The sequence below is a fragment of the Spermophilus citellus genome (assembly GCF_964194105.1).
Source record: "Spermophilus citellus genome assembly, chromosome: 8".
In the NCBI taxonomy this organism is placed as follows: Eukaryota; Metazoa; Chordata; class Mammalia; order Rodentia; family Sciuridae; genus Spermophilus; species Spermophilus citellus.
This window is the reverse complement of record NC_138189.1, coordinates 4857466-4872094: the sequence shown is the minus strand read 5'-3', so window position 1 is coordinate 4872094 and position 14629 is coordinate 4857466. Positions and strand designations below refer to the sequence as shown.

Below are 14629 nucleotides of genomic sequence, written 5' to 3'. Positions count from 1 at the left end.
TAAAACTACACTGAGAGTTCACCTCACTCCAGTCAGAATGGCAGTCATCAAGAATACCAGTAACAATAAATGTTGGCGAGGCTGTGGGGGAAAAGGTGCACTCATCCATCGCTGGTGGGACTGCAAATTGGTGCAACCACTCTGGAGAGCAGGATGGAGATTCTTCATCGCCTCCCACACCACTTCCCTTCCTTAAGGAAACTTGGGGGAATATTTCAAACTTCCTACAAGACCAGAGATGGCCGATTAGAAGGTCCTCCTTTCTAGAGGCCTCTGTTCCTACATGTGGGGATGCAGGAAAGATGTCTGGGCAGCTAGGCCGTTGTTCTGGGCCACGGTCCGGCTCGGACCAGTGGACCACCCTAAAAACCAAAATGGAGTGGCTGTGCTAAATTTGCATGGCACCACACCAAGACCCGCGGTTATGCGCCTCTTGGGGACACCAGGGAGTCGGAGGCGGGTTTCCTGGAGGCCAGTCTCCGCTCCGTCTGCTCTAAAGCCTACGAAACCGGGCTGGGATTGTGGCTCAGTGGTAGAGTGCTCGCCTAGCATGTGCAAGGTTCTGGGTTCGATCCTCAGCACCACATAAAAATAAATAAATACAATAGAGGTATTGTGTACAAATAAAGAAATTAATATTTAAAAAAAAAAGGGGCCTGGGGATGTGGCTCAAGTGGTAGTGCGCTCGCCTGGCATGCGTGCGGCCCGGGGTTCGATCCTCAGCACCACATACCAACAAAGATGTTGTGTCCGCCGAAAACTAGAAAATAAATATTAAAAAAATTCTCTCTCTCTCTCTCTTAAAAAAAAAAAAAAAAAGCCTACGAAACCCAAAGCACCTGACCTTGGCCAAAGGGTTATTTTTCTCTTGTCCTGTTTGCATCTTATGAGGAAAGGAACGGCAGCTGCCAGTCGCTTGCCCTTGCTCTCTGCTCCTCCCAGGCCCCTGTCTGGGAAGCCAGCCTCCTCGGCGGCTCAGTGGGACCCATGGTGCTGGCTGATTCTGGAAGCGCAAATACAGCCCGGGAAGATCTTCAGCCTGATTAAAAAAGAAGTTCAGGGCGACTCTCCGGGGTCCTCCCGTGGCCAGTGTCCCAGGCCTTGGGCCGCCCCACCCTTGCTGCAGGCAGGATGCTCTACCTGCATTTTGGTTCTGCCTGGGAATCTGGTACCCTGTGAGGGCTGCCAAAGAGAGCTACAGACGGACCGTGAGGCACAAGGGCCCCGCAAGGTCCCAGGCCACAGTGTAGGAGGTTCCAGGGCCACAGCCTCCTGCACAGCACAGGGTCATGTGTTCATCCTCTCCCCGAGGCCCCACCTGCTCCTGGGACTTATTTTGGAAACTGATGGTCCAGCTCAGAGGCTGGCATCAAGAGCTGCGCCTGCCTTCTCTCTCCTGTGTGCTGCAGGAAGACCAGGCTGCGGGGCTCCTCAGAATGCAGCCTGAGCCCCAGCCACCAGCTGGAAGCGGTGTCTGGCAGCCCTGGCCCCTGCAGCCCAAGAGAGACCACACACAGGGAAGTCAGCATGTTCAGGCTGGGTTGTCATGTAGAGAGGTTGCAGCTACAGTGGATCAGAGAGGGTAAGTGACCCCATAGGAGACACACAGCAAGGAAACAGAAGTCCTGATGGACTCTGGGCTCTGGTCCTGGGCGCTCCTCTCTACTTAAGCTGGCTCGGAAGGAATTGCAGGAAATTCCTAGGAAAAGACTCGGGACGCAGGTGTTTGGACTCTTTGGGGTCAAAGGGAGGAGCCAAAGGTCTTGGCAGGCAGTGGAACCCTCCTCAGGCTCCTCAGAGTAGACACCATCCCGCCCTCCCATTGAGAACGGCTCCCCACACGGCCCTGGATCGTTCAGACTCCTGAGAGATGAGGGCCCCCAGGGGCAGCACAGGGCCCCTCTGCCACAGGAGGCCTCAGGGCCTCTCCTAAGACCTGCCACATTGCTGCTGAGGCACCTTGGGCGGAGCCCGAGAACACTGTGTGCTGGGTCCTACAGAGCCTCTGGACAGTCACAAAGCCAGCCCCCTTCCAGGAGATGCCCCTGCCGGGCCCTGGCCAGAACAGCTGAGGTGGCCTCTGAATGAGCCTGTGAAAGGCACCACTTCCTCCAGCAGCACGGGCCCTTGGCAAGCAGAGGCACATGTTTTGCTCAGTACACAATCTGAACAACCAGACAGACACAGTGCCCTCAGAGCTCTTGACCTGGGCCACCGGGCTGGGGAGGAACAGAGAGCTGCCTGGGCTGGAGTCCCCAGTGTTAAAAGGCAGCAGCCCAGGCAGCTCAGCAGGAGCCTCCCCGACCCACGCGCAGACCCAAGCAGGACGGACGCGCTCAGACCTGCCCTGAAGGCCACAGACAAAGCCACCTGGGTCTGCAGCTGAGGGCGTCCCTCTGCCCCAGCCCCAGCCTCCCTCCCTGTCACCCACTCCATGCGTCCCTCCCGCCCAGCGGGAAGGCCCCATGCACACAGACACCCGCTGGCCGCCCTCCTGGGGTGCTGGTCAGGGGTCCCAGGTAGCAGCCCCCTCTCCGACCACCCATTCCACAGATCGCCCCCCCACCGCTGCTGATCCGTGTAGCCGAGTTTTGCTGCATCAAATAACCATGTGACCCTCTTCATCTGGCCCTTAAGCACCCGCCTCACCCCCGGCCACCGCCTGGATCCTGGGGACGCCGTCGCCATTCCCAGAAAGACTTTCCAGTCACAGCGACTCTGGAGGTGGACATCTGGCCCTCACCCCTTGGCTCATCCTGGAGTCCACACCTCGCAGGTGGCGCTGACAGCACTGAGGGCCACAAGCTCCCCTGCTCCAGGACCCCGGCCCACCCCTCGCTTGCTCTCAGCATCCTGCCTTGAGACGTCCCTCCCTGCGTATCCCTGTTCCCCTCCTGGCTCCACCCAGGAGACACTTCCTTCGGGAAGCCCTCGGGCTCCTCCTGGGTCAGTGCCAGTTCTGTGCCCGTCTCCTGTACTCTGCCTGCTCGGGCCACTTGGCCATGGTCTGGCAGAATCCTGGAGGACAGGGGCCTGGAGCAAGAGCCCTGAGACCAGCCCAGCCTCACTGCCCTGGAGGTGCTCAGGGAAGCAGGGCCGGAGGCCTTGGCCGCCTCAGCATAGCCTGCGGGCAAGCCAGTCGGGCACCCGGGTGACCACTCAGCACTGCTGCGGCCTGGCCCACAGCCAGCCCTCCCACCTGATGCCCTGGGGGACAGGCGGCCCCATGTGTCACGGGGGAGGGCTGCTCTTACCTCAACAGCTCCCAGGGAAGTCCTCCACCGTAGCTTGCTGACAGCTGGTCGATAAATTATTCTGTGCGCAGTGGCAGGGCTGGCCCATCTGGCCGGTTTCCAGAGCCTCAGGGTCAGTCACTCAGAGTGGCCCAAGACCAGCTCCTGCAAGCCACATTCCTGCCTGTCCTCTCTCCTGCCCCCAAGGGCGGGTCTACAGACCAGGTGAGGAGACGGCAGGAGTCTGTCCCCTACCAGGACAAGGTGCCCAGGAATCAGCACAAGGCCGGCCTAGCGGAGACGCCCCAAGGGCAGCCCTGTGAGCCGTCACTGTGGGGAAATGACTTATTCCAGAGTCACCAGGTCAGGCTGCAAAGGCGGTCTTGCCTTCCCGGGAGGGACTCCCCTGGGTGGTCTCTCCGACAGGCCCAGAATGTGGGCAGAGGCAGGAGGGCGCAGTCACCCGGCATCCGGGGCTGGGGGAGTGTCCTGGAGACAGAAACGGCCACTCTGCACCCCGCTGGCCCAGCAGGGACCCCGCTGGCCTCCTCAGCCCTGCTCGGTCCGTCCGGGCTGCTCCTCTCCTTTGCCGTCTCGCACTCCAGGCTCCAAGATAAAGGGGGATGGAGGAGCTGAAGAGGGGTCACCGCGACCCTCTGACCTGCCCGCAGGGGCCTCGCTGTTGGAAACGACTGACACAGAGCACGTGGACACAGAGGTGTCAGCTACATTTCAAGACTTTAAGAAGTGACCGCAGCAGGCTTTCTGATCTGGGGCCCCATGAGGGGCAGCAGGGGTCCCGGGGTCCCTGAGTGGCGAGACCAGCGGCATCTCCTTTGTCACTCTTTCCCAGCGCCCGGGCAGGAGCAGCACTCGCTTCACTGATACCTGATACCGATGCTCACTGATACCTGGCGGCAGAGCCACTGGCCATTAGGAGTGCAGGGTGGACACACGACCGCTCACAGCACCCGCAGCCCACGCGGAAGGGACGCAAGCCCAGGAGCACCTGTCAGTGGTGCCCCAACTTTCCTGGGAATGAACCCCCCTTTCTAGAATTGCTCTGTGGTCAGTCAGGTGACACGTGAAGGGGCGGGACTCCCTGTGCTGCCATGTTAAAACAGAATCTGGGTGCTCTGCCCATCTCCTGGGAGCCCCATTCCTCATCCTCGTCCTCCCTCGTCCTGACATGAAGACGTCCCCTCCTCCAGGAGGGAACAGTGGGCAGGTAGCCTGGCCTTTCGCTGGCCGCTGACTTGTCCTCGCCAGCCCAGCAGCTGCCCTTCCCTTGGCCTGTGGCTCCGGCAGGGCAGCCGTGGACTGCAGAGCGGCTGATGGGCATGTGTGTGTCTCTGGTGGCTCTGTGGGGACAGGGCCAACACCGCTGGTGTCTTTCACTCCTACTGAGCTGCCCGGATCAACAGATTTGGAGCGAATGGGCTGATTAGAAATTTCTGATTGTCTTAGTGTTTTAATGTGAAATGTATAATTACTAGAGGAGGAAACACCTTCTAAAACATGGGGGGGTACAGGGGGAGGGGCCCGGGGGCAGAAAGTGAGAGTGCTCTCCCTGGTGGAGCCCCGGCTGCCAGACCACGCTGGCTCCACGGCCTCCGCACCGCTGCGGCTCGGCTGGGTGGCCCTCCTGGAGCCGCTGTGGGCACTGGAGGACGTCCTTCAGCCCCTGCCCTTGTCCCCCTGGCCACAGCCAGCCAGCTATGATCTCCAAATGTCTCCGACGTGGTCACACTTTGCCATGGGGATGAAGGTGCCCGGCTGAGAAGCAGGGGCCTGGCGCGGGGGGTGGCGATGGCTGGCCTCTGCTGCCAGACTCCTCGACACTCCCAGGCACGGCACGGCTTTCCTCCCAAGCCTGATGGGGAACACAAGTCCCTACGCCAAAGGCAAAACCACTTGCCACTAAATGAGAGCTCTGATTGCCACCAATTTCTTAAAGCACTCTCGGAAGGTTCTGCTTCAAATATTTATGGAGTCTATGAAAAGCCCCGGAGAACGAGTGCTTCTATTAAATTCCTAACTGCAGTGGTGATTTATTGACCTGGGAATTGCCGCAAATGCTTTGTCTGAGCTCTTGGTGAAGAGCCAGGATCCTCGCCGGGCTCAGGACCTCTGAGGCTGGCAGAAGGCTGTGGGCGTGGGGGCCAGGATGGGGCTCTCCGCCTGGTTCCACGGTGACCACTGCTGGCCCACGTTCAGGATCCAGGGTGGGCCCTGAGGGCAGAGGCAGCTGGGGGCAAGAGCAGAGAGAAGTGGTCTCCCCACAACGTGTTCATAAAAGCCCCTCAGACTACGCCTTCTCTCCAAGGCAGAGGTGACAAAGATGACCAGCTCTCACTGAGCATTCTGCATCTGGGCCCGGTGTCCCTCACCTTCTATTGCAGGGTGTGGCTGAGGAAGCCAGGGTGGGGGTGGGGGAGCCTGTCACACGCGCCATCCAGCAGGTGCCCGCCAGTACAACTGCTGCTGGCCCTACTGAGTGGAATCCTCAATAGGCTTCTTGTCCCAGAGACAAGAGAAAACCAGCTTCCCGTCTGTTCTCCAGATGCCCACCTCAGGGGCAGCTCCTGCAGGGCCCCAGAACATGCCACCACAGTAAACGCCCCCAGCAGGCTGTCACCAGGCCCCACACCCACCGGAAACGGGCCTGGTTTAAAGACCCCCAGCACCTGTCTAAGTGCTGGGACTGACGTGGGTGTTGTCCACCCCAGGCCCTTGGAGGCTGACTCCCCTCCCTCTGAACGTCCTCCGCCAGCCTCGAGGCGCAGGTGCTGTCCACCAGGAAGCGCACCCCACGTCCTCTGAGCAGCTCCTCCCAGGAAAGACAGGAAGTGACCTCGCTGGGCAGCAGGTGCGCCTGCCGCCTTCCCCTTCGCTGGGGTGTGGGGCGGGTCTGCGCCTCCCAGCCCGGCCCCCAGGATGGAGCAAGCAGCAAGCTCCTCAGCTCGCAGGAGAAGGGGGCAACCGTGGCTGTGCCTGCTCAGTGCTGTCTTCCTGAGGAGGAAGCTGGCAGCAGAGGAGCCCTGAGCTCTGTGCCTCCCCAGGTGCCAGGCACAGTGGCCACCACCCCCAGGGGCACCCACAGTGGGCAAGGCACACAATGCACAATCCCGCTGCAGAGCTGGAGGGAAGGCGCACACGTGGGCAAGACGGGCACCCAGGAGGGCGGCGGCTGCACAGGGAGTGGGGAGGCTGAGCCGGGGAGGAGGAGGAGCAGGTTCTACCAGGTGTCAAGAACCACAGAGCAGTGACACAGGAGCCCCCGTGGAGGCAACCCCAGCTCGCGCTTCACCTCGTCTTGATGATAATAACACTTTAAAGCATTCAGCACTACCTTATTCTATAGGGAAAGAATACTCTAATAATTTCCTATGGCCTGGTTGACCGTGACCTGGGACAGTGACTGAGCTCTTAGGATTTGCCATGATAACACACTCCATGTTGATTTGTTTGACCTACACTAAAAATAAAAAATAAAAACAACACAAGGAAGTATAATTACCCCACACACAGATGAAGAAGAAGAGACCCAGAGAGGCTAAGTGATTTGTCCAAGGCTACACAGCTAAGGAAGCTAAGCCAAGACTCAAACCCAGACCAGGTGGCTCCAGAGCTGCGTTGCTCCCCACGGCTGTCTACTGCTGAAGCTGGACGCGGTCCTGAGGGCGACAGGGTCAGGCTGTGTAGACTTTGGAGGGTTAGCCAGCCTCGCCGGCTGCAGGCTTCCCAGACTGTGGGGAGGTGTGTGTTCTCAGCCCTCCTACCTCTTCTTCCTCTTTCCCCAAGCTCAGCCACATGACTGTGACCTGTGACAAATTTAGCTGCTACCTTTCAATACTCCGTGACCTGCTTTTCCTTGTAGGCCAGGATCCCCTGGCATGGTCACTAACTCGTCCCTTCTCACCCGGGAGGCCCTTCCCAAGACAGCCTGGCATGTGGCCCACAGTCTGTTCCTGCCCAGGGCAGGGAACTCTGTTCCCAGCTGCCCGTGACAATGACCAGGACCTAGAGCAAAGCCTGACCTGCAATGCTGGGGACAGGCGCGGTGCCCAGGGCCTCCTAGGGAAAGAGCCCAGCCTGCACCCTGCAGGTGGCGAAGGCCTCCCAGGGCCAGGCAGCCTGCCACCCTGAGACTGACATTGTCATCTAGCTACCAGCAAACCAAGGTCCTGTGCTCGGGACAGATTCCGTCACCAGATCTCCACCCCGGGTGGTGGTGCTGAAGAAGGACCAGAACAGCTGAGAGGCGTGGACCCCAGGGCCCTGGGGGGCACCACGGCCTCCCGCCCTCCCGCACGCTGGCCTGTGTCCTTGAGCCCTCTCTGTGGGTTTCTGCCCTGTGTCCCTGAGAACAGGTTCTTCCCCACCCTGGGCTCCAGGGCAGACCTTCAGCCAGGGACCCAGTTTGGGCCCAGCCTGGCACCTTGGACTGGCCTCCTCTGTGCACCCCTCCCTCAGGGCAAGGGGGGGGGCCTGGGGCTCTCTTCACCTCCTGGCACCTCTCTGCTCCCTGGTGCCCCTGCTGCAGCCACCCTGGATGGCCTGCAACCCCCCACGTGCTCACCCGCCCGTCTTTGCCTGCAGCGCCTTCTGTGGATAACGCAGGGCAAACCCAGTCAGAGGGGATCTTCTACGGGAAGATCAAGGTGGAAAGAAGTTCTTACTGTTAGCTGATGATCAGCCTGAACCAAGAACTCAAGTGCAGTCCACCCATTAGAAAAAGAAGACCTTTACGGAGGTAGCAATAGCTACCCTTAAGGATGCTTCTCCTGTAATAAATACTGAAATGCACAAAGTCATCGAATTGTCCCAAAGACCGTGAGAGCTAAGGATTGCTGTCTTTGTTTTTTATATAAAAAATTGACCATAGGGACGGGAAAGACGCCACAGGATTAAAAGATGGGAAAAGTAAATACCAGCAGGCTGAAGTAAAAAGATGAGGCGCACAGCTCTGTTCAGCAGCTCAGCCGCCTCCTCCACCCAGAGACGGATCAACATCCCGCTGAACTAGCAAGGGCCGGGCTGAGATTCGAACTCGGATCTCCAGGCCCCAGAGCTCACAAGTTAAGTAGGTTTTGCCTGGGAGCCTTCGAGGTGTGCCCCGGAAGTGCCCCACTAGGGTATTTTGGACCAAACCCGCCATAAGTAGAACTAGGAAATCTAGACACAATGTAACCGATCGTGGGTTTGAAATGACCTGGGAGCTACTGAGGCCGTGGGAATATGAGGTACTGAAATGGAAAGCAGGAGAGGAGAGAGCAGGGCACCAAGGTCCCTTGTCCCCTCAGGTGAGGGCAGAGGACAGAGCCTCCTGGTGAGCCAGACGGCTGAGGGGTGTGGGGTGACGGGAGCTCCCAGCAGCCCAGGGTGGACGGGGCCAGGGGAGGACCCTGACAGCACCATGGCTTTCGTGCCCCAGGAGTTGGAGTGAAGGGGACAGGGCAGAGAGACCCGGGACTGGGACTCATCTTGGAATCAGTATGGTGTGAGGGCTGAGCGCCAGGCCCACCCTGTTAGAGCAAAGAGGAGTCCTCTGTGGGTGCAGACACCGTCGGGCAGAACCTCAAATGAGAGCTCCAGGTTTGCATGCATGACCCAGCTCGCATTAGAAAATAACAAGGCGGCCCTGGCCTGGTGGCACCCAGGGCTCGGGAGGCTGAGGCAGGAGGATCGCGAGTTCAAAGTCAGCCTCAGCAAAAGTGAGGCACTAAACAACCCAGTAAACCCTGTCTCTAAAAAAAATACACAAAAGGGCTCAGGATGTGGCTCAGTGGTCAATTACCCCTGAGGTCAAATCCTGGTAACCCCAAAAAACAAAAACAAGGTGTAAAGCACACAATTTGACCAAAACCAAACATTCAGAAGTGGACAACAGAAAGCAACTAGGATGGGAAACCAGGGACCCTTGGGGTATTGGTTCGGTTTTATTCCCTGACCTGCGGTGGCATTATAGAAATGTAGCACTTGGAAAATAATTGCACTTTGATAATTGCACTATGTTTTCAATAAACAACAAAATTACAAAAGTAGGTGACTGTTGTCCTCTCACCTTTGGCGAATCCAGCCGAGCTGTTGGTGCTGGCCACTCAGCCTTGGGAAAAGGCCAGGAGTCTGAGCGCAACGGACTTTGGAGGACACCGTCTATTTCAGAACTCGGCAGCTATTCCTGAACTAGAAGGGATGGTCTCAGTCAAGCCTCGGCCCCGGGATCTGCTTCAGAAGCACAGTCTCTGAGTCCCAGGATAAAGTCTTTCATTCTCCCACTGTCCCTGGCCATTCTAGGTCCCCACCACCACGGCAGATGCCCTTGAACTTGAGTGTCACCCCCCTCCTGAGACTGTCCCTGCCTGGCGGCTGCCTCCCCCTGCTGGCCACAGCCCACAGTGCAGTGTCCGCCCAGCCAGCTCCCCGCAGGGAGGATGGCACCCTCCAGACACCTGCCCAGACACCTCTCCATCCATCTCCTTGAAAGATGAGGAAGCTGAGCCAGAGGAGGGAGGGGACTTCCCTGAGGCTGCAGGGAAAGTTGGAGTAAGTGGGGAGCTGGGACCAGCTAGAACCTGTACCTCTCCAGTGTGAAGACTCTACCGACCCAGGCTGCTGGGAAAGAAAGCAGACACAGAGGGCAGCCCCCTCCCATAGATTTGGGCTGAAAAGATGCATTCCCCGTTCTTTTTCCTTCCTCTCGTGTGTCTATACTCTGCTATGTGTAGGGCACCAAAAGGGAAGACCACAGTATCCTCCTTTTGAAGATAGGAGTCTGCAGCTCAGAGAGGCTAATTAACTCATCCCAGATCACATGAACAGACTTGAAGAGAGCGAGTTAGTCTTCGGGTAACACCATCCACACTCACCTGCTAGCAACAAGCCTAAACAAATCTGTGCGCTCCACCTCCTCCCGTGCTACTGGTGAGTCCTGCCCCATCCCCACCTGATAGTAAGCACCACTAAAGGCTCAGGGAAATTTTGTCTGTTCAGGTAGCATCTTAATTTCTTGATAAAAAAACAACAGAAAAGCCACTCAGGCTGCCCTAACTCTGAGCAGCTGTGGCTGCCAATCACGTGCGGGTCTGTGTGCCCTCCACCTGTGGTCACAGAGTGCTCCGGGTGCCGTCTTGCTTCCCTTTAGTAGAATATTGCAGCCCTCATGCCCCCACCGGGTACCCTTCAGCACCTCTAGTGAAGGTCACTGAGGATGCTGAGTCAGCCTGCTGAGGGCAGCCCCCTTCACCCTGTGGGTGCACCCCGTGGATTCTCCCCTCAGCCCCTTCACCCTGTGGGTGCACCCCATGGATTCTCCCCTCAGCCCCTTCACCCTGTGGGTGCACCCCGTGGATTCTCCCCTCAGCCCCTTCACCCTGTGGGTGCACCCCGTGGATTCTCAGCCCCCTTCACCCTGTGGGTGCACCCTGTGGATTCTCCCCTCAGCCCCTTCACCCTGTGGGTGCACCCCGTGGATTCTCACAGACAACTATGCACTTGGAGTGAATTTCAGGGCCAAGGCGGGAAATGACACTATGGTGAAACTCCAGGGCTGGGGCTCTTCTGAATGCTTCCATTGTGTTCTTAATTGTGTGACGGGCAGGCCAAGTGTCCAAGGAGAGGGAGGGGTGGGCCTCGCGCCTTCAATAGTGTGAACCTGACAGTGGACAGACCCTTCCCACTCCACCGAGGGTCCTGCTGGCCAGGATTTTTTTTCTGCATACACAGATTCATTGCAAACTGCACTGACCTCTTACAGCTGCTGTCCCCTGGGAGCCGACGTCCAGGTGGTGGCTTGTCTGGAAGAAAAGATACCCGAGTGGTCATTCTGGCACAGGACAGAAAGCCTTGCTCAGAAACCCCAAATCAGGGCTCTTAGGGCAGTTGCCCGCCCCGCACAGAGTCTGGGGTGGCATCAGCTCTGCTGGAGGAGGCGGCAGGCACCTCCCTCCCTGCTCCCAGGAGACACTCACAAGGAAACAGTTCATTTACTTATCAAATCTCTAAATGGAGCTGGTAACAAATGCTTTTAAGAATCTGCCATTAAAATAAACTTTAATGTGGACTTCAGCAGATTCTGTCCCATGGGGATTCCGGTGGGGCTTAGCCTGAGTCTACCTCCTGCACCCACAGCCACACTGTCCCACAGGGTCTATAAGAGGGGCAGCAGTGGCCACTCGGCAGGTCACCCCGGTAGCCCCCAGTCAGTGGAATGAGACAACCGTGGGATCCTCAGGGCAGACTGCAGCTGGCTCCAGACCAGCAGCCCAGACCCTGCTTCCTCTGGTGGAGCAGTGGCCTGCAGGACGGAGCCCTGATGTCCCCTCCCCTCTCCACTTGAACACCCGTCCAGAGCCCCCTGTGTGCTGGCCCAGCTCAGCCCCTGCCTAGAAGCCCCACGCTCCCTGGGGACCTTCTGAGTGTGTCAGGCCCTGAGTGGCCAGTCCCTCCCTGTGCGGCCCTCCCTGCCAGCTCCTGGCACAGCTCGGCCACTCGCCTCTCACAGAGCCCAGACCAGGCAGCAGCCAGAACTCACACAGACTGACCAACCCCCAGGGCAAGGACCCTGCTCAGCTTGACACCCCAAGCCCACCGCTGTGCCTGGGGAAACCTCTGCTGGCCCATGCTTGGAGCACAGAGGGTGCCTAACCTATGGGGCTCCAGGTCGATAGGAACTCAGTGGGCACCATCCTGAGACCTTGGCTCTTCTCCAGGAGGGGCCGCCGTGGCCCCTGGGCTCTCAGGCAGGCCATCATGGGGGGGTGGGCGGGGACCGCAGCCTCTGCCTGCGGCCCACTGCGCCTGGGCGGTAGGCCTGTCCACTGCTTGTCAGCCTGTGGTTTTTTGACAGTGGCTCGTGGGCAGAGCACCACTCCAGCAGGGAAGCCTGGACTCCCTTCCACCCTTCGGACGCGGCTGTCTTCAAGCACATGAACTTGCAGGCCCTGTCTCTGTAGCTGCAGGTTCCCAGCCCCCAGGACCCCCCCAGCTGTCCATCTGGAACGCCTTTGCTCCTCCCAGGCCTGGTCCAGAGCTTCCTCCTCCAGGGCACAGCCCCACCTGGCCCCGGCTCTGCTCATCACGGCTGCTCCCAACCACTGCCCTCGCTGACTCGGGGTCAGAGCCAGGCATCCTCCCCGGGTGGCGACTCCTCCCCTGTGACAACGAGGTTCCATTTGCCCTCACATCCCCAGAAAAGCTGCACATGCACTAAACTGGCTGCTGTGGCTCTGCATTCTGATGGGCCAGACAGGCACGCGACTCCTGCCGACCGGGGCATCCCAGGCTCAACCCAGCTCTGCAGCTACAAGTTCCGGGAGCTCGGCTGAGTCGGGGAGCTCTCCCAACCCACCTCCTACCCCAGGTTGCAGGGCAGGACCCCGGCCTCCATGTAAGTCCTGCTGAAGGGAGAGAGGAGCCCCCAGAGCTCCAGAGAGCAGGGCCAGCAGAGCTTTCCAGGAACAATCCTCAACGGCAGGAGCCAAGGAGAAAACCGTTGCCTGAGCCCTTGGAGACCGGGCTGCGGTTGCCGGTTTCATGACTGCAGGGAGCTCAGGACTTTGAGGGGTTGCTCCATCATCCCAGTCTCCACACTCCTCTCCCAATGAGGCCCTGGTTCTGAGGCCACGTGGGTCTCCCTGACTGTGCCCACTAGGAAACAAGGTGTTCCCAGGAGGCAGGGGGACAGGGCCAGCAGCTCCCGACCAGGTCACCCTGTGTTTTGCCGAGTCCAGCCAGGGTCCTGGCCTCCCCAGGGCAGAGACACTTTTTTGATTTGAAGGTCACTGGTGGCTGTGACAGGTGCTGCCCTGAGCATCTGACATGGGTCTCATTCAAACCTCACAGAGTCCTGGTGAGGACGGTGACCTCTACCTGGCCTAAGAGGACAGGTGGCTTACAGAGCAAAGGAACAGCACAAGGTCACAGCTTCTGCAGGATCTTGGCATGTTCACATGCAGGTGGCTCTGTGCCTGGAGAGAGGACAGCAAGCTTCACACCCCAGGAGCACAGGAGGCTGGGGGCGGGCCAGCTTGTCAGCTCCTCTACTGGACCCTCTGTCTGTCATGCAAGCCCCAAGCCAGAGCTGGGACAAGGTCACCCAGGTGGGAGCAGGGATGAGCTGCCACACTAGCCAGGGCCCACTCCCAGGTGAGCCCTGTGCTCCTTCCACCTCCTGTGGCATCCAGGCTCCTGCCTCCCAGGTCACCAGGAGGGGACAATATAACCAAGTACAAACAAAAAAGGATGTCACATTTGGCATGTGAATGTCCACAACTTGAGTCTAAGTGAAAGCTAGAAAAACAGATTCCCCTGGGCCCGGAGTACAGAGAGGAGGGGAGGACAGGAAAGAGGCCCGGGAGCTGCGCAAGAGCTGCCCACTCAAGGTGAACGTGAAGGAAGGTGGAATTCACTCCCAGAGTGGTTTCAGGGGTACAAGAACAGAGGAAACCTACGGTCCCCTTGTTCTATCTCCACCTGAAACCAAGGAGTTGGCAAGACCCTGGTGTTGTCAGGGCTCAGAGGGGACCTCATGGAATTGACCCCAGATAGCCAGAGCTGGAGAGGACCCAGCAGAGCTGGAGAAGGAGACTCGGGCGACGCAGCAACCTGGGATGCTGCTGACCAGAGACGTGGGGGGACAGCCGTCAGCAGATGGCAGCACAGGTGGGCAACAGTGGTCAGGTGCTGGAAGGAGGGGTGTGGGTGCTGGACCAACTGAGGCTCAGATTCCACCCCCACCCAAACCAGGGAGAGAGGAGGAAAGGGAGAGAGAAAGTGCAGCAGGGGAGGTGCCTGCTGGCCTGGCCAGGCAGCCATGATTCAGGCCACACATCTCGTAAGGACAGAGCTCCAATAGCCTACCACCCTGTCATGTGGCCTTGACAGGTCATTGAAAAACCTCCCTCCCAAGGGAGGGGCCAGAAAAGGTGAGCCACCCAGCACTCTGGGCACCCCAGGGCTCAGCGCCTCCAGGGATGCCCATGGAAGACCTACCTAGAGGCCCACAGGCCCTCCAGCCCCAGCCTTGGGAGCCAGGAGACACCCCTCTGTGCTCTGGCACATCCCATCCTGAGTCTACCAGTGACTCCCCAGCTGCAGGCAGCCCTCCTGGGCTCTCAGCCAGAGCCAAGGCCTCCATCAGGAATTCCCTCTGTGTCCGCTCTAAGGACAGTTCTTGCCCATAAAACAAGGTGCTCTGCACCCACTTCCTGGGCAGCTGCCAGCCGCAGCAAGGGGCTCAGGCTCCCCCGGGGCTCTGCTCGACTGCCTGGCCTCAGGCCTTCCCGGCCTGGACCACTGGCACTGCACCCTTCAGGGCCTGCTCCTCTGAGGGCAGTGGCCAGCCATACCCCTGCGTGGTCTTCCCCAAACCACTCCCACCCACCCAACTCCTC

The 14629-nt window shown here is 59.0% G+C and overlaps 2 protein-coding genes across 2 annotated transcripts in view; both read right to left on the bottom strand.

Annotated features, from left to right (window-relative positions):
• CRMP1 (collapsin response mediator protein 1) overlaps positions 1 to 9517 on the bottom strand; it is a 106353-nt gene extending 96836 nt beyond the window's left edge. Inside the window, exon 1 of the mRNA XM_081303256.1 lies at positions 9301 to 9517. The gene's annotated coding sequence lies outside the window, so the exon portion shown is untranslated. The remainder of the gene's footprint in view (positions 1 to 9300) is intronic.
• Positions 5260 to 14629, bottom strand: part of LOC308654277 (uncharacterized protein C4orf50) — a gene marked incomplete at its 3' end in the record, with an annotated part of 44806 nt that continues 35436 nt past the window's right edge. The window contains exons 12-14 of the mRNA XM_081303474.1: positions 10984 to 11032; positions 9301 to 9392; positions 5260 to 5481 (exon numbers count right to left, since the gene is read on the bottom strand). Coding sequence (XP_081159600.1) covers positions 5260 to 5481; positions 9301 to 9392; positions 10984 to 11032 — 363 coding nt within the window. The remainder of the gene's footprint in view (positions 5482 to 9300; positions 9393 to 10983; positions 11033 to 14629) is intronic.